We start from the raw sequence: 27,350 nt of genomic DNA on the forward strand, positions 1-27,350 counted from the left end.
CTAAACCAACCAGGATTTGTCTTGAGTGACAGAGGGGAGAACTTGGAGGAGGCATTTATGTGGAGACAGAGGCCCAGGAGGTAGCGAGGCAGCCATAAGCTGTGAAGAATGGGCAGGAATTGCTGGAAACCACCAGAATGTGGAGGAGGAAAGAAGAGGCACCCAGAGAACATGGCTTGCAAGCTTGAGCTTGGGGGTTGCAAAACTGCTGTTTTGTACCTCTGAATTTGTTAGAACATTCCTTGGAGATTAATACAATGACTTAACAGGTTAAAAAAAAAGTGTTCTGATTCTGTCTACTCTAAAGCATTGTCAAGGACGGAAACACACACACACACAACATATACATACACACAGGTCTTTGTTAATTCATATCTTTGGCTTAACCTTTGCCCAAGGACTATATGAACATTTTTTTTCCAGGAAGAAATAGGCTGGGTTGAATAATTTATTAAGAACTCACTGAAAAACTAGGAGTGGGGAAAGAGGCAGGCTAAGCTAGCGTAGTGACAGCTGACACACAGGAGAGCAGCCTCTGTATATTCTGCCCCCACCTTCCCTGTCAAAAGCCTGGGGAAAGCCAGGCTCCTTTGATTTCTGGGCTGGAAATAAAATCCACTGTGGCAGCCAGAACAACAGAACCTGTGAAGAGCCAAGAGACCAAGCTTTCTGCATACTCCCGAGGAAGAGCCCAAGAGCTGGCCTCCAGTCTAGAGAATGCTGAAAGGGGGAAAGATGGATGTTTTGAAGCACAAGGAAAGATTTTGGGTCCCATGCAATGAAATCACTGGGCACCAAATACTGCTGGGAAAGCTTGCTTCAGGGTGAACATGAGAAAAGTGACCTCTTCATAGTTATCTGACTCATACAGACACCCAAACTGTGGGGAGCCATCAGGGCCACTCCCCATGTTCTGCAAGTCCGAGTAGGCACAGGTGCCTGTGGCCAGCAGGGTGGGCTCTGACCAGGCTGCGGGGTCCAGTGGCTTCTGGTTGAGGTACACACCCAGGTCGGTCCTCTTCTGGGAGTCTGTAGGGTGGGTATAGAGCAGCCACACGTCTAAGGCATCTGCCGCTGAGGTGGGGTTGGGAAAGGCAGTCACACTTCCGTGACAGCCTTTGGGGGGCTCTACAAGCTTACTCACTACCTGATTGTCCTGGAAATCTAGGCCACCGTTAGGACTTTGTGCCTGGACCCTGGCTCCCAGGTGGCTCCTAGCATTGAGATAGACCACCCTCTGAGCTCCAGTGCCAACCTCAGCCACCTGGCACTCCAGTGTGTTCTGGGACACAAAGTGACCCAGTTCCCAAGTGTTCCCATGGTCGTGGCTGAGGAAGCAGAAGGCAAAGGGGGCAGGTGTCTGGCTAGGATGTAGTTTCCGGTAGGCATAAGCGGGCACCAGCAGGCTCCCCGCTGAGTTTCGCAGCTGCAAACAGTGCCCAGGCCCCACACCGAACGTGGCCCAGTCCCGGTGAGTGTTGCCAATGGTGGTATCTGTGAGATCCCGGACAGGGCTCCAGGTCTTCCCGTGGTCAGTGCTGGTGATGTGGCATAGCCGTGTGACATTAACCCTGGTCTGGATCTGGTGGTGTTCTGACACATGCCCAGGGATGGCGATGAAGAACAGGAAGAGGGTTCTTGTCTGCTTGTCATATAGGGGACACGGGTTCATGGAGCGGTGGCCCTCCAGCCGGGCTTGGGACACCACCTCCTCAGCTTGCCACTGAGTATGAGGGGAGAGGAAAAAGAGAGACACAAACTTATTTGTGACAATGACAGCAGCTCCCCTGGGGGGTCCATGGGGCAGGTGTCTCTGAGAGATGGAATCAAAGGCCACGAAGGGACTGCTTCACCTACCGGTTACCACCCAGAGCAGTCAGGGCTAGGCTCCTCTTCCTCCCTCCTTCCCTCCCTCCCTCCCTCCCCACTTCCCTTTCTGAAGGCTCTGTTACTTTGCTTCCCACGAACATATATTTGCAGGGCACCCGTGATGTGCCAGACCCCCAGGACACAAAAGTGACTCAGGAGCCAGCAGGCAGTTCAGCAAGTTAAGGTTGTGCCACCAAACCTGATGACGAGCTCAATCTTCAGCCAATGTGATGGAACAAGAGAACCATCTTACTCCAGGGTGTGCACATATAGACAAATGAGCGAGTAAATGTGATTTTTAAAAAATTGTAAGTAGTAATGGTAGGAACTCCATCCTTCCTCTTCCTGGCTGGTCCAGCATTCTTAAAGGCAAAGGCTTAGTATGGACCACATCAGGCTGGTTTATCCAAGACAGAAGATGAGGGTCACCCCTGCATCACTTGCTTATGATACTCCACCAGTGAACTCATAGTGAAAATCCACACTGAACCTCCTTGCTGCCAATGCTACAGCCACTGTCTCTCCCTATTCTGCACCAGCTGCCCCAGTACGGTACCCCATGCAGAGACACTATGTCTAAAGACAGATGGCTACTGTGTTGCCTGATTCCCCAGTGCTGAAGGAGAAGTGCAGCTAGCTCCATTAGCTTCATTTCATAGTTTGAGAATGAGAGGCCCTAAATCAGGTAGCCAAGTTGCCTAAGACCGTCCCTTGAATAAGGAACGGACCCAGGCTTTGAACTCAGCCCCATCTGCTTCAAGCGCCATGACTGCGTATCACAATTAGGTGCCAATCGAAAGAAACTTTGTTGCCATCCTCTGAACAGCTACCATGGAATTGTAGCTCATAATGTTATGAGTGTACACAATCATCCAATCCCCAGCCCCCAGGTTAATTGCCCTCAGAGGGTACCACTCCTGTTAAATGACAATGAACCGCTCCTCCCTTGGGCTTTCAAGGATGCTGGGACACTCAGCCAGGCATGCGATGAAGCATGTGGTCAGCCAACAAATCTTGCTCCTTGAGCCCCAGTGAGATCTGGGTTGGGCACTGGAGCCTCTTGGCCATCCTGTCCCTGGATGGGTTTCCAGGTCCCTCCCAGGCTTCCTAGATCCCATCTGCATCTCAGTCACCAAGGGATGAGCTTGTCCCTGTGTTCTTTGAGATCTATGACCTGTTCCACAGCGCCCAGCACCTATGTGGCTGTGTGTTGAGACACCCCAGCTGGAGTTACTGCAGCTGGGTCCTGCCTTACCTGGACTTGACGGGTGGCTGTCTTGTAGTTTCCTCTTCGCAGGACGATTGAATCTGCATGCTCATCCGTCTTGGTCAGGCGCTTTTCCGCAAAGGCCAGCAGGGTCTTCTGCTTCGACAGGTAGAGCAGAGCCGGGATTCTGTAAGCATAGATTCCTGTCTGGAACAGTGTCTCCTTCTGCAGGACAGGGCAGGTCGCCATGGGCTTGAGATCTGGGCAGGGAGAGAAGATTCATTGTCTGCTGTCATATCTGTGCCAAACAGGTGATACCCATCTGATCAGCAAGCCAGGTCCTGTCTGGTGACCTGTGTCTCCTTTCTCATATCCCAAGACCCCATTTGCCGGTTGTGCAGTAACCCTGGCAGGACTCCATCTAGGAACAGAAAAGTGTGCTTTGTATTAGGTTCCTGCTATAAGTCACCCGTTCCCCTCACAACAGATCTGTGACAACCTTCTGCTGCCGAGCCTGGTAGAGTAGAAGAGCCTGCTGAGTGGCACTCTGCAGCTGTCCGGATGCCAGGGAATGACACACAAGAGCCTTTTATAACTCCAGAGCCCTAGAAAGCTGTTCCAGAGAAAAAGAAAATGCCTCCATTCCCCAGGCTCTGCTCCCACAGCTGCCTGCGGCTGATATACCAGCTGCCCCCACTGTGTGGGTGCCACCCTGAGGCAGGCAGGGGGTGGCTGTGGATCTGGAGAGAGAGGCTTTACTTACTAATGGGGCTGGGTGGAGCCCTAGAGGTATAAGAAAATGAACGACAAAAATGGTGCGCATTTGCTGAAAAGAATTGAGAAGTCAGGGGATAACTTGGTGACTATGGTTGGCGAAGAGTTGACAGCTAACTTTTTAGCTGGAATAACCACCATTGGCTGAGAGAACCAGAAGCCAAGATTATCCCCAACAAGGACTGTATTTGATGACCTACCTACCTACCCAGAACATAACAGATGTTAAGATAAGATATAGCTGGGCGGCGGTGGCATATGCCTTAGTCCCAGCACTCAGGAGGCAGAGGCAAGCTGAATTCTGTGAGTTCGAGGCCAGCCTAGTCTACAAGAGCTAGTTCCAGGACAGGCTCCAAAGCTACAGCAAAATCTTGTCTCGGAAAACAAAACAAAAAAGCTAAGATAAAAAGCCAAGTGGTGGTAGCACATCCCTTTACTCCCAACACACGGGTACCAAGACAGGAGGCTCTCTGTGAGTTCGAGGCCAGCCTGGTCTGCAGACAGGAAAGCAAAGGCTAAGACATAAAACATATGAACGTAAGAAACATAAAAACTTCTTTTCTTCCCTGCTAAGCATAATTGTAGTGGGATATTTGAGCAAACTGTAAAGATGTTGCTGTTTTGCCTTGCATGCCTAAGGCACCTGATCGCTTTAATAAACAGCTGAACAGCCAATAGTTAGGCAGGAGAGGTTAGGTGGGACTTCCAGGCAGAGAGAGGAACTCGGGATGAATCTAGGCTTGGAGAGGAACTCCAGGGAGACACGAAGGGAGGTGGACACACAGAATGGAGAAAAAGTCAAAAGCCATGTGTCAGAAAATAGATTAACAGAAACATGTTAATTTAAGTTGTAAGAGATAGTTGGGAATAAGTCTAAGCTAAAGGCCAAGCTCTCATAATTAATAATAAGTCTCTGTGTCATTATTTGGGGGGGGGATGGAGGCCCAAAAGAAAATCCAACAAGAAAGCTGTTACAAGTTCAGAAACCTCAGTCCAATTTCTGCCAAGGGAGCCACCAGCTTTCTATGAAGTCTTACCCATGCCTTAACCTCTGGAGAAGGGAAAAGAAAGCCTGGGGTCAGCAAGCAGGAGACAGGGCTTTCCGACATTTTTCTACCGTGTAACACATTATTCAATAATACTTGTCTTTAACCTCTTTTGAGAGGTGTTCAAGCCACAGTGAATGTTACTGGAACATGGCGACAGAATGACGTTTAGAAGGGCAGATGCTAGCTAAGGAAAAATGTTCAATGGGTGGAGACAGACTTGCTTTGAAGCAGAGACTTGAAGCTAAGTTGGGTGGCTTATGTCCACATGAGAAGCTGAGGCAGGAAGAGTGTTTGGAATTCAAGTCCAGTCTGGGCTAGACCGAGACAGTTAAAAAAAAAAAAACTAAACAAAAAAAAAAATCTAGGCCTGCCAACTGCCATCTTGCTCCATGGATACAACTGTCATAAAACTTAATAGGAAAGAGCTGAATACAATTAAGATAAAAAACTGAGAAGAAAGTTGAAGTTTCCGTGTCTTAGGAACTCCGTCAAGGGCTGAAAAGCTGGTCCTGAAGAGAATTCTTCAGCATCCATGTAATCAGATTTAAATGTTGGTTTTAGATGTATTCAGGGCCGAAGCTTTCTCCGTTTCCATGAGTGGCCTTGGGTATATAATGTGGGAGGGGAGCCAAGGACATCCACCAAGAAGCTTGAGACTGGAAAGGGAGTCAGAGGGGTCCCCAGGAGGAACTAGAAAGGCAGAGGAGTTGTCAGGAGGAACTAGAAAGGAGCTTGAGTCAGCCCTTGGGTCCAAAGAGGGGAATGTGATTTCAGAGCAACTGCAGGGGTTGAGAGTAACCAAGAGGAGGGATCAGAGGGCTCTGACACAGTGAGGTGACAAAAGCCCGTGGCTTAGAGAGAGAAGATGGGGTCTGGGAGAGGGCTGGAGACCTCTGGCTAGAACTAGGGACTGCGTATCCTGGATGGTCCACCCTGCAGAGAAGGGCCACTTTCCATTTCCAAAAGGGATGCTTAAGATCGTAGGATACACAATTCAGCTTCTCAAAGGACCATCCGAAGGCTGCGCAGACATTGCCACTATCTAATCCAGTTGTTTTCCTTGCCCACCAACAAATCCTGTAACTGCGGGCAGTCATTCTGCTCTATCCCAGCCCAAGCCTCAGGAAACCATCAGTCCTATCGCTGGCTTTGCCTGTTGTGTACGTCGTATACAAGTACAGTCGCCCAGTGCATGGTCTTTGTACCTTGCTTCTTTCTCCTAACGTGTTGTTTCTAAGTTCATTCATGTTACAGCATGCACCAGTACTTATTTATTTATTCGTTGTTTTTAAATATGTTGCCCAGACTGGCCTGGGCCTCAATATGGAGTCAAAGGTGACTTTAAACTCCTGATCCTCCTGCCTTCACTGCCCAGGGACTAGGATTGCAGACATGTTCAGCTACATCTTGAAGAGTCCAGGAATAGAATATAGAAATGAAGGGTCTGGTCCAGGACTACAGAAATATAAAATTGTAAGTCCAAACACATTTTAGAAAAATAATAAAGTTGGCAGTCACTGCTAACCTTTAACGAACACTTTGTCTTAAGAGCAGACATCCTGGCAGCCACTGTGTGCAGACGTAAACTTTTGTTTTTGTTTTTCCAAGACAAGATTTCTCGCAAGGTTTGGAGCCTGTCCTGGAAACCAGCTCTTGTAGACCAGGCTGGCCTCGAACTCACAGAGATCCGCCTGCCTCTGCCTCCCGAGTGCTGGGATTAAAGACGTGTGCTAGGCAGGTACTGTGGACAAAGGTTAGCATCTAACTGTTGCCTCTATAGGACCTTCTGCTTGTATTCCCTTAATCTTTACCTCTCCTCCATGTGCTACTCTCTGCCTTGTATCCTTACAGGGACAGTGAGAAGCAGCTGTCGGCCGCAGGCTCTCTCAAACATCCTAGCTTAACGTCCTATAACCAAAAGTTGTAAAACTTAAAATGTAATGTGACTTTAAGACTGACCTTGAGGTTGTAAAAGTTCTTTGACCCTCACCTGGTGCTTGGTTTTGCTATAAGAGGAGGCCCCAAACCAGCCCCCATTGCCACAGTTTTAGAAGCCTCATCTCTGGCTGTGCTCATGGCTATAGCTGAGAAGCTTTGTGTGCCCTGTGGGGTTTTTTTTCTCCTTTTTTTTTTTTCTGAATAAAGCTTGCTTCTGAGCCGGGCGGTGGTGGCGCACGCCTTTAATCCCAGCACTCGGGAGGCAGAGGCAGGAGGATCTCTGTGAGTTCGAGACCAGCCTGGTCTACAAGAGCTAGTTCCAGGAGAGGCTCCAAAACCACAGAGAAACCCTGTTTCGAAAAACCAAAAAAAAAAAAAAAAAAAAAAAAAAAAAAAAAAAAAAAGCTTGCTTCTGGTTTAATAGACTTTGGTGGTCTGTTTCCCATCATTGTGTGATCCTGGGCCCAGCAATCTGGTTTATGCAGCGCTGCACAGTACTGGGGATCAAACACAAAGCCTCAGTATTCTGGGTGAGCACTCTACTCCTGAGTTACTTTTTTTTTTTTTAAATATTTATTTATTATGTATACAATATTCTGTCTGTATGCCTGCAGGCCAGAAGAGGGCACCAGACCTCATTACAGATGGTTGTGAGCCACCATGTGGTTGCCGGGAATTGAACTCAGGACCTTTGGAAGAGCAGGCAATGCTCTTAACCACTGAGCCATCTCTCCAGCCCTCCTGAGTTACTTTTGAATCTCTTCCACGTTAGCTTACCACGTCCATCTTTTCCCTGGGTGTGAAAGGAGTTCCAGTCCCCCCCCCACACACACACACACCACACACACACACTGTAGCTAGCAATTGTCATTGTGTCTTTTCAATTCTAGCCATCTTGTGGCTGCGCAGGGATAGCCCAGTGTAGTTTGGGTTGTGTCCCATAGTAGTTAATGGTGTTGAACATCTTTGCACAGCCTTACTGGTCACAAGAGTTAGATTTTAGCCTAGAGGCAAGTGGAAGGTTTCTGGGATTTTTTTCGGCAGGCAATTGAATCAACTTTAGGGAAGTTCCTTTCTCAGTTTCAGGGAGAGAGAGCAGATGAGGCTGCTACAGTTCTCCATGTGAGACAGGATAGAGATCTGGATGAAACAGGTAACATTGACCAAACTGGTGGTGGTGATGTTGTCTCCTAGAGACTGAGGCAGCAGAAGCAATATGATCAAGAGTATGTGTTGGTTAGTTTTCGCCAACTTGACACAAACTGAGGTCACCTGGCACCTGAGGAATTGCCTCTATTATACTGGCCTGTGGGTGTGTCTGTGGGGGCATTTTCTTGATCAGTGTTTAATGTGGGGGGCCCTCATCTCTCTATAGGTACCACTGGACATATGGCCTGAGTTGTATAAGAAATCAGGCTGAGCAAGACATGAAAGCAAGCCAAGAAGTAAGCAGTGTTCCTCCATGGCCTCTGTGAGTTCCTCGTCTGATGAGGATGTGTGAGCTGAATAAACTCTTTTCTCCCTGGGCTCCCTCTGTGTTTATCAGAAAAACAGCAAGCAAACCAGGTCAGGCCTGGTCAGTGCTTATATAAGAAGCTAGGTCCTGGCTTCCACAGTGTCCATGGCTGTTTTCTAGATCCCTCCTTTAGTGTCTAGCCTCCTTAAGGATGGCAACCAACACGGTCATTCCCATCACAGGGCCATGTGGTATTCTGGGAACCTGGGATGGACCAGAAATAAAATAGGCCAAGAAGCCTGTTCTGGTGAAGTGAGTATTTCATCAGGGATGCAAAGGTCAATATTATCGCCAATATCTACATGGTGCTTGCCAAGGCTAGGGTCTGGCTGAGCATTTGACAGCAATTACTTCATCTATCCCACAGATCCCCTGTCCTCTGCAAGCCTGCGATGCCCAGTGATGCTGTAGTAGAGGCCAGAGAACAGCAGATGCCTGCTAATCATGGTCCAGCCACAGGACATTCATCTCTAAGCAGTCACTCCCTGTACATTAGAGACAAGACTGAGCCCAGGGGTGGAGAAGACCTGGGCGAAAAGGACTTCAAAGTGAGCACGAGGTGTCTTACCCACCCCTCCAGCCCAAACTCACACACCCACTAGCAATTTCCCAACCCCCACCCGGGTGCTCCTTACCAAAGACCTTGTGTTCTCTAAGTACCCGATGTTTCTAGAAATCCTTGTGAACTGCATTTAGAAATTTTGGTACTTACAAATATTTATTCATCATCGAATCGTCCTGACACCCCCACGTGGTAGAAATCAGTATGACGTCACCAATGCCTAAGTAGCCAAGCCGAGTGAAAAGGTATTTTCGAACTCCATCTTCAGCACGTGAGCAAGTGCGTAGGGCCCTCTGGGGTCCCTTGACACAGCTCTACTCCCAACAGTGGCAGTTGCCTCCAGATGACACAGTGGGAACAGAACTAAATCAAGAGTCAAAAACCCAGATTCTGAGGCTGGAGAGAGATGACTCGGTCGATAAAACGCTTGCCTCAGAAGCATGAGGACCTGAAGTCCACCCTAAGAACCTGTGTAAAAAGCCAGGCGTGACACGGGATGCTTGTAATCCTTGGGGAAGCAGGGACAGACAGATCCCTGGGACTCCCTGGCCAGCCAGCTGAGCTAAAGTATGAGTTCCCAGTAAAGGTCTCGAGAGACCCTGAAGAATGACACCCAAGGTTGACTTCCGGCCTCCACACTCACCCAAACTCAGATTCTGACCTTAGTCACCCCCTAAAAGATTATTCACAGTTGGAAAAGTTTCTCTTTCCTCATAGGAAGCAGCAGACTAAGCTAGGCAGCCACAGAGATCCCATCCATCAGCAGCGGATGAGCCTGGACGGGACCTGGAGGGGGAGGGTCTCAGTGTAAGCCAAGCCTGAGAGTAGATCAGCAACGAGAAACTGACACCATCATGTTCAAGGCAAGAAGCTGCCAATAGATCAGAAAGGACTGTATAACAGAGATTTCGTTTGGGCCTCCCTAAGGCTACCCAAGGCTGACTGGTACTCACTGCTGTGGTCACCAAGCTCACAGCGTCTTCCCTGAGGAAGCTCGCTTCCCCCACATAACCACGGAAGCAGGCGTTGGAGCTGCCACAGCTGTGAGGAAACTGAAAAGTGGGTCAGGAAGGTGGTAGGTGGCTCCCCACGAGTACACAGCCTCAGGTGGTAGAGGCATGTGGCTCTGGGCCTGGATCTGCCAGATTCCACAGCCCACACACCCCGAAGACATTTACCCAAGGGTCTCGCTGCCTCCTCTTCCGTTCCCCCTGGGGTACAGCCCGGCACAGATCTTGCAAAGCCAGGGATCTCATTGCTGGTTCACTTGTTCTCTTCTCTTCAAGGAGATGCCGGATAATTTGCAAAGTGGCACCTTCTAAATACCAGGAAACACAAGCAACCAGGCCCTGGCCCTGCCCTCCGGAACCCCAAAGAACAGCCAAACGTCAGTAATATGGCGAAGGATGACGAGGTCTGTGCTGCTATCCACAGAAAAGCCTTTGTTCTGAGCTTGTTTCTTTAGGGCTGAGCCAGGCTGTGAGTTTTGAGTCGTTCTGAGTTATTGCCTGTTGGCTGCAGTCCTGGAATGGGGCCTTTTCCCCAAGGGATGGCAGTTGCCTACCCTAGGCAAGGGTCAGCACCAGGAAGGCAGCCTTGGGCAGCGCCATCAGTCCAAAGTGTAGAGAGCCATCAGTCTCTCTCCCAAGAAAACTCATCTCCAGCCAGTTCAGCAACTCCACCTGGATCCATTCTAAACTGAAAGGGGCCTTGAATCACATGTAATGGACATACTGAGAGCTTTCTTTAGAAGTTTAGAGCTCTTTAATCCCAGCACTTGGGAGGCAGAGGCAGAGGCAGAGGCAGGAAGATCTCTGTCAGTTTGAGGCCAGCCTGGTCTACAAGAGCTAGTTCCAGGACAGGTTCCAAAAGCAACAGAGAAATCCTGTCTCGAAAAATCAAAAGAAGAAGAAGAAGAAGAAGAAGAAGAAGAAGAAGAAGAAGAAGAAGAAGTTGTTTAGAGCGACAGCCAGCCATTCAAGAGTAGAATCAGCTGCTCATTTGCTTATCTGAGCCCCCTTCCCCAACCTGTCCCCAACCTACATGCCCTCTAGGTACCCAAGAACCCATGAAGGTGTGTGTTCCACCAGCATGGGCTGAGATACTGTGAAACCATCATGCTTGTTAAACTGATCCTACTGGAAGCTTTCCCATGTACCACATCACTTCAGACGATGCCCTGGCAGCAAGAACTCCTGTTTATGTCAACAGAGGGACATACGGGTCAATTTAGAGATAAGTCACATCATACCTCCAGGAGCGTGTGCCAAGCAGGATCCAGGGAGGTCTGGGCTTGTAAAGACAGAGAGAGGCAGTAGGAATCTGGTTTCTAGAAAGGTCACCGTGGCTCCTGTCGTTCCCTGGCCTTGACTCCCGTCTCAGCCCCTCTGTCCGTCCATGCCTATATACAGCTAAAGGAGTCCTCCTGTGTGCCTCCCACTCATCTGACAAGGCACACTTCGGGGACTGTGTCAGCGTCCAGGCCCAGCCCTGGCCTAATTAGGATGCTGTCTTTCATTAGTCTGGAACAAGTCTGCCAGCTACCAACCACCGACGTCACCCCTGAATCAGAGATGACCTCGGGCATCACAGCGTGAGTCAAGTTGTCTCTTACAAATGGTTACACTGAGCAACACGCGCTCAGTGGGAGCAGACTTCCTGGGGTTTGGGAAAATGTAACGTTCCTGGGGAGGAGTAGGTTGGAGTCACGTAGAACTTGGCTGCCATTCTGGCTCAGCTGTGATAGCCAAATGACCCCTTGGAACCTCAGGTTCTCTGAAAAATGAAAAACCTCATGTCGATCCTAAACTACGCGAAAGCGCTCAGAATCGGAATGGAGCCCCCTTTGCGAAACCCTGACCGTAACACGGCATCAGCCAGACGGCTCTGATACAGGGGACGCGCGCATTTTCTTAGTTTGCTTTTTTATTTCTGTGACACACACCAGGAGCAAAACCATCTGTACCTTATTCCATCACTAAAGGAAGTCAGGGCAGAAACTCAAGGCAGGAAGCAGAACCCTGGAGCATCGCTGACTACTGGCTTACTCCTCCTGGCTTGTTCACTTTGCTTTCTTAGACTTTCTACCTGCCCAGGGATCGTACCACCCACAGTGACAGGGCCTCCCACATCAATCATCAATCAAGAAAATGCCCAGAGGCTTATCCACAGGCCAATCTGAAGGAACATTTGCTCAACTGAGGTTCTTCTCAGATGACTCTAGCTGTGTCAAGTTGACTAAATAAATAAATAAAATTAAAAGCCCAGTCAGGACACATATATATCTGATAGCAGTTAGAAAAGACTCTTTCAGAACACAAAGGCCAACTCAAGCTCACACAGAAAATACTGCAAGAGCAACTATCCTATCCAACCCAAGATGGAGGCCACCTTTCTTACTAATCTTTGTGGCCAAGAATGACTTCAAAGTAACTTACAGAATCTTCATTTTTGCCTCTGAAAGTTTTCCTATTTCCCTTTCCCTTCAAAAAACACCCACACATGTTCTCATGGCCATGTCAATTTCCAAATATATCTCATTACCCTCCTCACCCCTTCCTCTTGCTCAACAGCTACCTACAGAGAGCTAAGATCTCCAGTGCCTTGCTTGCTCTAATCTAAGGTACTTTCTGACACACCATTGGTGTCTCCATGATGGGCAGATGGCTGTCATCCATGGAGATTGGACCAGATAACCAGTCTAACCTTTAACCTAGCATTCAGTAGGTTAGAGACCCAGTAGATGTCAGTCCCTGGTGATGAGCTCATATCTTCTGGGCCCAACTTGTGCAAGGCTCCGGGGCCCTTCCCAGAGGGACAAGTCACTTGGGGCACACAGCCAAAAGCATGTACCACCTCGTTCCAGTCCATTGCAGGACATGGATGGGCTGAACACAGGACACGTCAAAAGCTAGCTAAAGTCAAGTTGGTTTCAAATCATATTTTTTTTTCTTAGTCTTGACAAAAGAGGGAGAAAGGGGGAAGTAGAAAAAGATAAGATCTCCTGAGTAAATTGGGACCTTGGGAGATGGTTGAAGGGGAGGGAAGAGACAAGGAGGGGAACAGAGAAAAATGTAGAGCTCAATAAAAATCAATTAAAAAAAGGAGGGAGAAAGGATTTTCTTTTATTTCCTTTTTTATACCAAAGTCTTTTCATGATATCTTCCCATTGGCTGCTCAGGTCTAGAGTGTTCCCTGGCTCAGAGCTAAGGATACATTCAGTTCTTTACTTCTTGGGAGGTTTATCTCACTTGCCCACCTCCCTGGTCACAATGGTCCACCTCTATAGCCTCTTCTGGGTCCTCATGCTCTGGTCTTAGCCTCTCTCGCATGAGTTCTGGAAGATAGCCGTCAATGTGGACTTGGGATTTCTTCGTGGAAGCCCCCCTGTCCCAGTCAGTGTTCCATTCCTGTGAAGAGACACCATGACCAAGGCAACTCTTATAATAGAAAGCATTTAATTGGGGCTTGCTTAGATTTTCATAGTTTTAGTCCATTAGCATCATGGTGGGGAGTGTGGTACAAAAGAAGTTCCTAAGAGTTCTATATCCAGATGCACAGGCCTCAGGAAAAGAGAGAGCCATTGGGCCTGGCTGGAGCTTTTGAAACCTCAAAGGCCACCCCTAGTGATACACTTCCTCCAACAAGACACCACCTCCTAATCCCTCTCAATGAGTACCACTCCCTGATGACCAAGTATTCAAGTCTAAGCGCCTATGGGGACCATTCTCATTCAGAGCACCACCTCCACCCAAAGGCTAGCCCACACAAAAGGCCCCAGTAAACTTCCTTCTTTGACCTACAGGTGTAGGTCAGGTAATGTCCTTGAAGTGAATGCTTTGACCCCGTATTTTCCCACCAGAAGAATGGTAGGTCCCTGAAGAGTTGATTCAGAGTGAAGTAAGTACAGGAGATGAAGGAAATGGCTCAACATGGTGTCTCATGTAATCTTAGCACTTGGGAGGTGCAGGCAAGAGTGTCCCCGCAAGAGGCTACAAATGATGAGTTCTAGGTGAGTTCTAGGTTGCAGAATAAAATTGTGCCTCAGAAAAGCCACAGAAAAGAGAGAAAAACAGTTAAAGCTCTGTTTAAATGCAAGAGAAAGTAGGGTACAAGATGGCAAATAAGGCCCCACTTTGGTAAGTTTACTAAACTCTCAAAACTCTGTTAAAAGATAAAACCAAATAAACCACGCACTGATGCATCCTCCAAACTTAGCACGGTGCCACAAATGAAACACAGTAAACACCTTTTGCATGTAGAATTATTATTTTTTATTTTAACGTATATTTACCTCTCTGTTTTTCCAGAGAGAGTCTCACCTGTAGCTCAGGCTGCCCTGGAGCTTGCTAGGTATCCAGGTCGGCCTCCAACTAATACTTCTCCTCCTTTAGCTTCCTAATATCTGCAATTAGCCGGGCGATGGTGGCGCACGCCTTTAATCCCAGCACTCAGGAGGCAGAGGCAGGCGGATCTCTGTGAGTTCGAGACCAGCCTGGTCTACAGAGCTAGTTCCAGGACAGGCTCCAAAGCCACAGAGAAACCCTGTCTCGAAAAGCAAAACAAAACAAACAAACAAACAAAAAAACCTGCATTATAACAAACAAAAATATCTGCGATTATAGGCATGCACTGCCACACCCAGGCTTATAGGAAGCAAAGAAACGCCCCTGGCGATCTGTCTTACCTGATGTTAGACAGGTGACACTTGCTTACTTTCTTGTGCTCCTCCATGCACAGACCAGTTCCACTCATGGAACAGAAGAAGAAAGGCAAGGCATGCAGAGAGACGAGAATAATGCATGAAAGAAGCCAGCCGGCTTAAAAGACTGGAGGACTTTCCCTACCCAAGCCACGGGTGACAAACACAGCCTGCGGAGATATGCCTACGGTATGCAAAAATGGTTGGTGCTGCACACATACCTACACAGGGTCACAAGACTCCTGACCCCCCTCACTGGCCCGCTCCCATTCTCGGAAACTCCTCTTTCTTAATAAACTATTTTTAATACCCACCACACGTCGTTGGTGCAGTTCCTTACTCTGGGGCATGAGAACCTGGAAACTTGGGTGGGTACCCTCCTGACATTCTTCTGCACCTTTGACAACTGGCACAGACAGGAGGTAGGGTCTGGGCTGTTCCTTGTTTCTTTCTTCTGGGCACACCCTTCACTGTCTGGGGCAAGCTCCATGAGAAGTTGCTAGTGTGGGGGCGTCTCTCCTTTTCCCTCCTGCCTCTCCTTCCTTCCCTCAGCTTCTGCTGCCAGGAGTGGGTGCTCCTAAAACTTTACTCCTGCCCTAGGGACCTTACCTAAGCTTGTTCAGAGGCAAACACACTTCTGAGGGAGCTGGCAGCTGTCAGGCCTTCAGAACTTTAGACTCAAAGGCACCTTCCTGGGAGCTGAGGGTGATCCACCTTTAAGCTGTGGCAGGGCCCATAGCAACCCAGTGCTGGGTCTGGGAGATGAAGGGGTTCTTTTGCTGAACCCCACAGCATAAACAGAGGCCCGTGCTCACACAAACACCTACATGGCCACAGGTGGAGACCAGAAAAGACAGGGGTATCCACGCGGCTGCTTGGGGTCCATGTGCAAAACACCCCAGACTTTTCTGCTCTCCTGCCATTTACCCCTACAATCCAGTCATCTCTTCACCTTCCCAGGTGCCCCGGGGCAGCGTGGCTGGAATGACAGACTCAGACAGAGGCAGTTCTAAGCTTGGGCATTGGCAGCACAAATGCTGACTTTGCCGTCCACGGGGTCCTATTGCCCACCACCTTTGTAGGGTGCCAGGGCCAAGCCATTCCTAATTTACTAAGCTCCCCTCTTTCTATAACTGTGATATATTCGCTTCTGCTACATCATACCTTAATTCCTCTCAGGTCCTCTCTGTGCATTTGCTGTGGACAGTCCTGTCCCAGGGAGCATGGAGATAATTCCCCAGGTAATAAGGCAGTTTCTTTGAGCTTGTAATCCAGATGGGGGAGGCGGGGCCAGCTTGTTCTCTCTTTTAGCCTGAATGGGGATTTAAACAGAAGACTCCAAAACCACTAGTCACATAAGCCAGCTCCTTCTCTGAGCCTAGTTGCTCAATAACTTGGGACTATTCTTAGAGCTCTTAAGGAGGCAGACCTTATTCCACGGAGGTAAGAGAAATAGCCTCTGGCACGCTCATAGCAGGGACCTGGTCCTGGGAGAAGGACAACACAGGCAACCGATTTAAACGCCAGGCAAGGTAACTGCAGAAGAGCAGGCCATTCAAAGCAGCCGTTCCAATTCTCCCAGGACTGCTCAGACCCACCAGTGACTCAGGTCGGCTGGCTGGGAAGCAGAGCTCCAAGCCATAGATCTTGGGGATCAGGGCAGAGGAGAGGGAGCTCCTGGTACTTCTTTCCTCACATAGTGTCCCTTGAACTACATGCTACCATGCAGTCTCAAGAACTGGAATAAGAGTTTTGTCAATAGCTGTAAATCGTAAAGAGATGGTCAAAGCATGGACCCATGACTGGTCCAAGTGCTGAGAGCTGGTGATAGCTGAGTACTTAACCCTAAATGGGACATGCATGTCACCCTCTCCAGGGTCCAGGGAACACTGTGGAAGGGGAGGTGGAAGGACTGTAGGAATCAAAGGATTGGGAAGGGACGGAGACAGGGAGGAGGGAGGGAGAGAGGGAGGGGAAAGAGAGGAAGGGAGGAAGAGGGAGCAAGCAAGAAGGCTCAAGGGGAGGAGAGGGACTAACCAGGAGAAAGTAGAGGGGTGTAGAAGTAGGTGGGGCGGTATGGAATGATAGCATATTATATGCAAACGTGGTATTGCAAATGTTTTCAAATTAAATTAGAGCCTAGAGATGGCTCAGCACTTAGGATTCGATTCCCAGTCCCCATATGGAGTTGCTTACAACTGCCTAAAACTCTAGTTCCAGGGACCCAGTGTCATCTCTAGCCTCCGAGGGTTTGTGCATTCTTGTGTACAAACCCATACACAAGCCTTGTATTTTAGTCCTGTAAAAATCTGTGACTTCTAGGGTGCACGGCAATTTCAAATTAAACTCCTTGAGATGAAGGGATTCAGCCAGCTTCTGCCACAGGGAAGCTAAAGCCTCCTCATCTCCAACCAATGCGTAAAACAGGAAGAGAAGCTTTCAGTCCCTCCTGGAGAGGGATTCTGTCTCTTATCAGCATTGAAGATGAACAGAGACTGACTGTTACTGTATGCTTCCCCAAAAGCTTTCTGGGATCACAGCTCTTAGTGGGGCGTGGTGGCCTTAGGATAGGAATGCAGAGTGAGCAACATCAATATTAACACAAAGAAGCCAGTTGGCAGAAAGTCTGTGGAACCTTCTCTCCCCGAGTCCAGATCACCCACAGAGCAGGCACCAAAGAGTATACAATGTACAAAAGCGAGGGAAGGTGGGTGGTCTGGAGAGGACCTGTCTAGGGTCATGAGACTCCTTGCTTCCTGCTTCTGAGCTCTTTCTCAGCACCTGAGCTCGCTCCCAATCTCAGGAGTGTCTTTCTCTTTCTTAACAAACTGTCTCTAGGGGCTGGAGAGATGGCTCAGTGGTTAAGAGCATTGCCTGCTCTTCCAAAGGTCCTGAGTTCAGTTCCTGGCAACCACATGGTGGCTCACAACTATCTGTAATGAGGTCTGGTGCCCTCTTCTGGCCTGCAGACATACACACAGACAGAATATTGTATACATAATAAATAAATAAATAAATAAATAAATAAATAAATATTTTAAAAAAATGTCTCTATTTCCTCCACTTTACTGGGTTTCCTTGGTACGGTTCCTCATCCTGGGATGCAAGAACCTGAAAACTTGAGAGTACCCTCCCAACTCTGACCCACGCCTTTAACAATAGCCGTGCATTTAACGAAAGTACTGAAATGTGGCTTGAGAGGTTGGGGAGATGGTTCAGCGGGCACAGCAAGCACGAGGACCCGAGTTGGATCCCCAGAGCTCACACAGCAATCTGTGGGTGTTGGCATGCACGCTTGTAATCTCAAGAGACAGAGAAAAAAAAGGAGGGGCCCTGGGACTCTCTGGTCAGCCAGTCTAGCCTAAATAGTAAGTTCCAAGACAATGAGAGACCCCCATCTTAAAATATGGCTGACAGTAATATGGTGAGCCACCCCTTTAAATATGGTGGCTCACCTCTTTAATCCCAGAACTCAGGAGACAGAGGCAGGAGGTTCTCTGTGAGTTCAAATCCAGCCTGATCTACATGGCAAGTATTGGATAGTCAGGACTACATAAATACATAGAGAGACCTTGTCTCAAAATGCCAGCGATAGCAATCTTAGTACTAATAAGCTAAAAGTAAAAAGGAAGGTGGATAGCATGTAACAATATGGGAGGTTGTCCTTTGGCCTCCAAATGCATGCACACATATATGCACATGGACATGGGAACACGTTTTAAAAATTAAAGCATGGAATAAGAGTGGGTGCTTGCTGACTCTGTCCTAACTGGATCACCAAGTGGAAAAAATAACACACTTATGTGGATATGCTTGAGTCCATGCGTAAGCTTAACTTATATGTAGGTTCAAAGGAGCAACAGAGTAAGTGTTTAAGAACATTCAGTGCATTGATCTTGTATTCTGCTACACTACTGAAGGTGTTCTGTAAATCTCTGAAGAAAAAGTTGAAGAAGACACCAGAAAATGGAAAGATCTCCTATGTTCTTTGTAGGTAGAATTAACACAGTAAAAATGGCAGTCTTACCAAATGCAATCCACAGATTCAATGCAATGCCCATCATAATTCTAGCAAAATTCTTCACAGACCTCAAAAGAACAATACTCAACTTCATATGGAAAAGTAAAAAACCCAGGATAGCCCAAACAATCCTGTACAATAAATCAATCACAATCCCTGAGTTTAAACTCTACTACAGAGATACAGCCTGGTATTGGCATAAAAACAGACAGGAAGACCAATGGAATCGAATCGAAGACCCAGATATCAATCCATACACCTACGAACACTTGATTTTTGACAAAGAAGCAAAAAATATAAAATGGAAAAAAAGAAAGCATATTCGACAAATAGTGCTGGCATAACTGAATATCAACATATAGACGAACGAAAATAGATCCATATCTATCACCTCGCACAAAACTCGTGTCCAAATGGATCAAAGACTTCAACATAAAACCAACCACACTGAACCTCATAGAAGAGAAGGAAGGAAGTACACTTGAACACATTGGCACAGGAGATCACTTCCTAAATATGACCCCAGTAGCACAGACACTGAGAGAAACAATTAATAAATGGGACCTCCTGAAACTGAAAAGCTTCTGTAAAGCAAAGGACACAGTCAACAGGACAAAACAGCAGCCTGCAGAATGGGAAAATATCTTCACCAACCCCACTTTGGACAGAAGACTGATCTCCAAAATATTCAAAGAACTTAAGAAATTGGTCATCAAAAGAACAAATAATCCAATGAAAAATAGGGTACAGACCTAAACAGAGAACTCTCAACAGAGGAATCTAAAATGGTTGAAAGACACTTAAGGAAATGTTCAACATCCTTAGGCATCAAAGAAATGCAAATCAAAACAACTCTGAGATTCCAAGAATGGCCAAAATCAAAAACATTGATGACAATTTATGCTGAAGAGGATGTGGGGTAAAGGGAACACTCCTGCATTGCTGGTGGGAGTGCAAACTGGTACAGCTGCTTTAGAAATCAGTATGGCGAGTTCTCGGAAAATTAAGAAACAACTTTCCTCAAGACCTAGCAATAACACTTTTGGGTATATATCCAAAGGATGCTCAATCCTGCCACAAGAATATATGCTCAACTATGTTCATAGCAACATTATTTGTCATAGCCAGAACCTGGAAGCAATCTAATTGCCCCTAAGCCAAAGAATGGATGAAGAAAATGTGGTACATTTACACAACGGAGTACTACAGAGCGGGGAGAAAAATGACATCTTGAAATTTGCAGGCAAATGTATATAGATCTAGAAAACATCGTATTGAGTGAGGTAACCCAGACCCAGAAAGACAAATATAATATGTACTCAATCATAAGTAGCTTTTAGACATAAAACAAAGAAAAACCAGCCTACAATTCACAACCCCAGAGAACCTAGACAACAAAGAGGACCCTAAGAGAGACATACATGGATCTAATCTACATGGAATGTAAAAAAAGACAAGATTTCCTGAGTAAACCGGGAGCATGGGGATCATGGGAGAGGGTATAACAGGAGGGGGGAAGAAGGGAGGGGAGCATAGAAAAATATATAACTCAATAAAAACAATAAAAAATTTAAAAATTAAGAAAAAGAACATTCGTTGGGTGATTCTCCTTTAAGAAGCCCACATCCACGTTCTACAGCGTGGGTGTGTCTCACTTTCTTCCTCAATGCCTTTCTTTCTCTTAACCCCAGTGCTGCAAATCTATATAAAGTCCCTTAATACGGACTCCAAATTTGCCTCAACAAAATGTTGTTGAACACATTCAGCATAGCTAGCACCACGCTCACAGGGAAGGAAGAGACAACAACGTTACAGTGGAAATCTCAGAATTGCCTGTTAATATGTGGGAGGAACTGAGCTGGGAAAGGCAGGGACAACAGCAGAGCAGATTGCCAGGGCTCACCGAGGAAGAGATGAGAGGACAAGCGGGGTCAGGAGAACCTCTTGAGGTGGCCCAGGGGAGGAAAAGGAAAATGTCTTGAGGCAGAGACAGAACATCTCAGCAGAGTGCTAACCATCTCAGCAACATCCCTGGAAGGGAGGTAGGAAGTGTGTCAAACCTTATGGGAACAGGACATGACTGCAGGAATCTGTCTGTTCTTGGAAGGCATTTAGGGTGTTCCCCTTTATCTCTGGTATCCTGCAGCTGCGTTCCGGGTTGGATGTGAATTTGGTTGTGAATTCCGCTGACCTGGTCTAGGACCCAGCGTCCTTTCAAACTGGGGGCTCTCTCTTCGACTCTGAAGACTCCTCATTTATTATTTCTCTGAATACTCTCTCCTCCACTTCTGGTGCTCTCCCTCACAATGGCTCCTACATTGTTGTGATTTATTCTGTGGCTGGTTTTGAACCTTTATCATAGTTTCTGTCTCATTACTGCCTGATGCTTCATTCAAGACTTTTCCCAAGCCTATTTCCCAAATCACTAAATCAAAATTTGTGTCTAAATTTAAAAAAAAAATAAAGTTGTCTAGTTCAAATTTCTTTTTAAGACAGGGTTTTACTGCATGGCCATAGGAGGTCTGGAACTTGCTATATAGACCTGGAAGCCACAGAGATCTGCTTGCCTTGGCCTCTTGAGTGCTGAGATTGAAGGTGTGCACCATTTCACCCAGGTAGTTAGGATTTTCTTTAATGTTTTTAGTCTTATAATTTCTCCTTTGTTCTCTGAATCTGCTTTTATAAGTAATTAAAATTTTAAAAAAAATGTTTAACTACCTAAGGGATTACACTTACTCAAGAGCAAACTATACAAGGGTGATTCTCTTGGAACAAACACGGCCAAGATTTTCTTGGCTCTTAGCTCTTACCCTTTCTTGGCCATTGGTTCTTCTTGCTTAGATCTTGTAAAGTCTGTGTTAAACTTACGATACAGGGATTCCAGCCAACTCCTACCATAGGGAATCCAAAGCCTTGTCTCTGACCAAGAGATAGAGTAGGGAGAATGTTATGGTTCCTCCTAGGTGAGAACTCTGTCCCTTGTCAGATGGAAAAAGATACAGAAGACTGACCATCACCCCTCTGTTCCCGAGAATGATTTCTGGAGCCACAAAAATTTCCCATTCTTGTTTTATAGGTTTCCTATCTTTATTACTTTAAATATTTCGTACTTAATTTTTAAATTTATTTTTTATTTAATTTTTTTTTTTTTTTTTTTTTGGTTTTTCGAGACAGGGTTTCTCTGTGGCTTTGGAGCCTGTCCTGGAACTAGCTCTGTAGACCAGGCTGGTCTCGAACTCACAGAGATCCGCCTGCCTCTGCCTCCCAAGTGCTGGGATTAAAGGCGTGTGCCACCATCGCCTGGCTTAAATTTTTTTTTCATTTTACATACTAACCCCAGTTCCCCTTCCCTCCCCTTCTCCTACCCTCTACTTTCCCCAGTCCCACCCCTCCTCCACTCCTCAGAGGGGGTAAGGCCTCCCTTGGGGAGTCAGAGAAGTCTGGTGTGTGGGAGTGTTCATTTACGTGTATATGAGTTTGCATGTGCATGCCTGGTCCTTAGAGAGGGTAGAAGAGGACCTGGGATCCCCTGGAAATGGAGTTACAGGCAGGTATGAGCTGCCATGTGAACGCTGGGAATCTAACCCAGGTCCTCGGAAGAGCAGCAGGTGCTCTTAACCGCTGAACCATCGTTTTGGCCATGTGCTTATTTTAAAGCTTTATAGCCATGGATGTGTTTAATTCTAATAGCAGCCCCACTTCACAGACACTGTCACGTCTGCTTACAAAGAAGGAAACAAGGCACCTAGACCAATATCACACCCCCCAAAATTTGCAGAACTGGACTTAAATGTGAAAAACAAACAAAAAACAAAAAACGAACAAACAAAAAAACAGGAGTTCAGAATACCACAGACTGAGCTGAGTAACCCCTCCCCCCCAAGCTTAGACACCCTAAGCCGGTGTCTATGACCTAACTTGTAGTACCTCAGAGTGTGACTGCATTTGGAGACAGGTCTACGAAGAGAAAAGATAAAATGAGGTACAGGCTGGGGTCTGGCTGATGCCTTTATAAGCAGGGGATGTTACACATCACATTACACAGAAGAAAAACCACACGAACCCAGGCATCTGCAAGTTGAGAGCCAAACCTGTTGGCCCTGTTCTTCTGGACTTCAAAAGAGAGCGGCCTCAAACACAACCAACACTACTGGATCTTTGATCTCAGACTTTGAGCTCTACTACTGTAAAGCAATAAATTTCTATTGTTTAAGGGCTCTAACCCATGGTGCTTCCTTACGGCAAACCCAGCGGAACACCTCCCGGCTTCACACACAGCCAGTTCTAACCCCTGCCTCTGGTCAGCTCACACATTTATGGATGTCTAGCTTGCTCGGTTATTATTATTTGACAAAAAAAGGGAGAAAATATTTAATTTCCATACTCCGGAATCATAGTGGGGGTAAAAGTTCACATGATTGCTTTTAGAATCTGGGTTTTCTGTTTTTCTATTGTTTCTATTTTTCTTTTTGTCCCCCTTCTCATTTCTTTGAGTTACCCTTTATGTCAGGCTGCCCCAAGTGCTTTCCTGGGTCAGCTCACCCTCACGGGGTGCTCAGATGAATCGTTCTTACTGGTGTTTGGGGTTACATAGCCTCTCTCCCCCATAATTGCCTCTTTCTATATTTAAGGATTTGGAGACTCTCAAATATCTTTCTCAGTTTCCGTGTTGGGATTTCTGGTTATCAGGAGTAGCTAAGAGTTAGACCTCATAAGTGGCCCCAGTGCATGCTTCTATTTCCCCATAGGCAATTCTAATTTCTCTCCACAGCCTGGGGCATTTTTCAACTTTGGCACTGAAAGTTCTTTTCAAGTTTGCTGTTGCACCCACAGGGTTCAGATTCTTGTGTTCTCGTATGTACTTGTTTTAAACAAACAAAAGGAGGGGGTAGCTTGGTGAGCAAATGTGAGTACCCGTGTTCAGACCTCAGAACTCATGCATAGCTGGATGTGGGAACAGGGTCTGAATCCCAGCACTCATGCGGTTGGGATGGGAGGCAAAGACACAGGAAGCTCTGGGGGATCCAGGGCCATTGAGCCTGATGTATACAGTGGTGACCAGCAAGAGACCCGTTCTCAAACATCTTGGAAAGTGAGGACTGACACTCCAGGTTGTCCTCGGCCCTCCAAACATGCCATGGCACATGTATGCCCACCTCACTCGTGAACATGGTCTCACACACAAACATCATGCATGTGCACAGATTTGAAAGAAAGAGGGGGGAGAGGAAGGAAGGAAGGAAGGGAGGGAGGGAGGAAGGGAGGGAGGGAGGGGAAGGAGGGAGGAAGATGAGAGGGAAAGAGGGAGGGAGGAAGGGAAAGAAGGAGGGAAGGAGAAGGAGGGAGGGGGAAGGGAGGGAGGGAGGAAGGGAGAGAGGGAGGGAAGAAGGAGCACCAACTGTTCTTGTGGAGGACCTGAGTTTAGCTCTCAGCATACACATCAGGTGGCTCACAGCCACCTGGACCTACAGCTCCAGGGAGTCTAACACCCTCTTCTGGTCTCCAAAGGCATCCACATGCATGCGACATACACACAGAGAGACACACACATAAAGTAAAGAAAGCAATTAAAGACCACAGAGGTTATCATAAGAGTGTATCGGAGTAACAACAGAATTAGCCATTCATTCGTGGCACTTGGAGGTTGACCTTAATTTTGAACAGAAATGTTTATTTTTTTTTTTTTTAGAGAAATACATGACCGTCATCTCTGTGTGTTCAGGGAAATGCATGTGACCTTGGGCAAACTATTTAACCTCTGTACATCTGGCTTCCTCATCACAAGATAGTGGCGATAATTATATAAATTAATTCACACACTTACACCTGTTTGCATATACACACGTGTATGATTCGTGCTAGGACCACATATGAGGGAGAAAAGCCATCTTTTCTTTTTCTTTCTGAGTCTGGGTCACTTCACTGAGTATTATATTCTCTGATTCCATCCACTTTTGTAACTAATCTTTCTCTGTCCCGCCAGCCAGCTCCCAAATAATGACACAGAGACTTATTATTTATTATGAAAGCTTGGCCTTAGGTAAGGTTTGTTCCTAATTCTTATAACTTAAATTAACCCACTTATATTAATCTACCATTCTCTCACCTACCGCCCACCCTCCTTCATTCATGTCACCTGCCATCTCGCTCACGTCTCTCTCACACGCATGCCTAGATTCATCACCAATTTCCTCTCTCTCTGCCGGGAAGTCCTGCCTATTCCTCCTGCCTAGCTATTGGCTGTTCAGCTCTTTAGTAAACCAATCACAGCAATATATCTTCACACAGTGTACAAATATCCCACAACACACTTGCCTGCAAATTTCATTTTCTTCATAAGCAAATAATATTCCATTTTGTGCATTGCTATGCTTTCATTATCCATCCGTTGGCAGACGTCTAGGTCAGCCCGACTTTCTTGCTATAAAACAGCACCAAACATGGATATATAAACATCTCTGAAATAAGATAAGGAATTTTGGAGCATATGCCCAGAATGGACTAGCTGGGTCAGAGTTATTGTTTGTTTGTTTGTTATGTGTGTTATGTGTCTGTATATATATATATATATATATATATATATAGAGAGAGAGAGAGAGAGAGAGAGAGAGAGAGAGACAGAGAGAGACAGAGAGAGACAGAGAGAGAGACAGAGAGAGACAGAGAGAGAGACAGAGAGAGAGAGTTTGAGACTGGGCAAGGGTTTCCGTGACTGCCTTAATCTAGCTGTGTGTGTAATATTTGATTTGTAAGTTAATTTAAATACAGATGCCTTATTTTTAAAATGAAGGGATGAATGATGGGATATTACTTCCATCTGGCTTTCAGTGGCTAAACCAAAAGCAACATTTTGTGGCAGTCAGACGTCATAGTAAGCAGATAGCCGGGACTCAATGATGCCCACTTCCTGCGTCCGTGTCCTGCTGTGACGGGTGGGCTGTACCTAATATCTGCTTTCTGACAAGCAGGACATGGCAACGTGATGGGGTGCCACTTAATGTCATTTCCATGAGCACATCACACAAGTCTGCGAGGCTGAGATGGAGCTTGGGATGCAAACATGAGGAGTAGAGCTTAGGTTTCCAGGCCATGAAAGCGAGGTGGGCATGGCTGTTCCCAGCATGCAGGAAGCAGAGACACGTGATCCCTGGGAATGAAATCGGCTAGTTCCAGGTCCAATGACAGCCCCTACCTCAATAAAGTGGAGACACACATGCGCACAGAGAGAGAGAGAGAGAGAGAGAGAGAGAGAGAGAGAAAGAGGAAGAGCGAGAGGGAGGGAAGAAGGGAGAGAGAAGCACAGAGAGAGAGAGGCTGTGACTGTCATCTCCTGGAATCTTCTGCACACTCAATGAAGCAAGCTGCCATGACAGAGAGGCAAACAAAACACAGCAGGCACCCAGCCTTGTTCAGCAGGAAACTGGACCCTCTGTCTAGCAACCCCCAAGGAGGAACACGGGTCTGTCAACAACCCCATGAGGCCTGGAAGAGGAGCCTTTCCCTTACAGCCTTGAAAGGAGCCCTGGCCCTCAGCCACCTTGACTCAAGCCAGTGAGAAACCCTGAGCGGAGAATGTGGCCAAGTCCTGCCCAGATTCCTGGCCCACAGAAGCCCAGATTACAAGTATGCTCTGCTTCTTGGCAGTACAGGTTGGGTTAATTTGTTACCAGTGGTAGGTCACAAAGACAATAGCTCATATGAAGCTTACATAAATACGGCCAGTGTGGCTAATAACATTGATGAATGAAGACTGTGGTTTAAGAGCCAAGGCTTTGGTTCCAGCTGATCTGGATTGAAATCCTGAAGCAGCTTACTAGTCACGTGGCCTTGGGCAAGATGACCCACGTCTATAAGCATATGTGTCTTTAAAATGGACCTAATTCTCAGCTTACAACGAGAGCTCAGGGCTACACAGAGGGGTTAAACAATATGCCGAGCTCAGTGTCTGCCATGTGGTAAACACCAGGCAGAAGGAAGCTGCCACTAATAATAATTCACTATGATAGTCATAATTGATTAAGACCCCTCAAAGAGCAGCTGGTGTCCCCTGCCTGGAAGCTGTCAAGTTGAGCCCTGATGGCCATGAAAAGGAGTGATTAGAAGGGCTGGCTTAGTTGACCAAGTACTTGTCATATATACACGAAGACTTGAGTTCAGATCCATAATTCCCATATAAAAAGCTGGCCAATTTTTTTTATTAAATGTGTGTTCCTTTAATCCCCACAACAGGGGGCTGAGACAGGAGGGTGAAGATGAGATTTGGGGGCTGGCCAGCTAGTGAATTCTGGTTCAATAAGGAAACGATAAGGTGGAGAGCAATAGAGGAAGATGCCTGCGTTCACCACTGGCTTCTACATGCACACGCGTGTGTGTGTGTGTGTGTGTGTGTGTGTGTGTGTGTGCACCTGCTCACACATGTATGCATACTCACACAAAAGTGACTAGAACCCCAGAGAACCTAAACCTTTTCCCAACCTCAGGCTCAGGGTGCGGGTCAGCCAGTTGTGGGGACTCCCCCTTCTAGTCTGCTTTCAGTATTACCTTGCATCCAGGGGCATTCCGGTCATGTCCAGTGGTGGCACCTCCCCTCTTGCCTGGCTTCTGGGCAGCTATGTGGTTGCCACCCTGCCTGGGCTCAGGGCACCCAGCAAGGTAAACACCCAGACAGGAAGTGCCTGTCACAGGAATGGAGCCAGCTACGGTTGAGGCGGGT

At 47.1% G+C, this 27,350-nt stretch overlaps 1 protein-coding gene across 2 annotated transcripts; it reads right to left on the bottom strand.

Annotated features, from left to right (window-relative positions):
• Nucleotides 1-425: 425 nt before the first annotated feature.
• On the bottom strand, nucleotides 426-27,277 carry Neu2 (neuraminidase 2). Of its 2 annotated transcripts, none has more exons than XM_041650605.1 (3): nucleotides 27,179-27,277; nucleotides 3,125-3,336; nucleotides 426-1,723 (listed from the first exon to the last, which is right to left on the bottom strand). In XM_041650605.1, the coding sequence occupies exons 1-3, from the start codon at nucleotides 27,183-27,185 to the stop codon at nucleotides 785-787; spliced, it is 1,158 nt and encodes a 385-aa protein (XP_041506539.1). In that variant the 5' UTR covers nucleotides 27,186-27,277; the 3' UTR covers nucleotides 426-784. The 2 variants fall into 2 exon arrangements, with proteins under 2 accessions (XP_041506539.1, XP_041506541.1); XM_041650607.1 differs by lacking the exon at nucleotides 27,179-27,277 and adding an exon at nucleotides 9,066-9,195.
• Nucleotides 27,278-27,350: the final 73 nt, after the last annotated feature.

Source organism: Microtus oregoni, unplaced genomic scaffold, assembly GCF_018167655.1.
Source record: "Microtus oregoni isolate MIOR12 unplaced genomic scaffold, Mior012 000004F_ref0000308, whole genome shotgun sequence".
In the NCBI taxonomy this organism is placed as follows: domain Eukaryota; kingdom Metazoa; phylum Chordata; class Mammalia; order Rodentia; family Cricetidae; genus Microtus; species Microtus oregoni.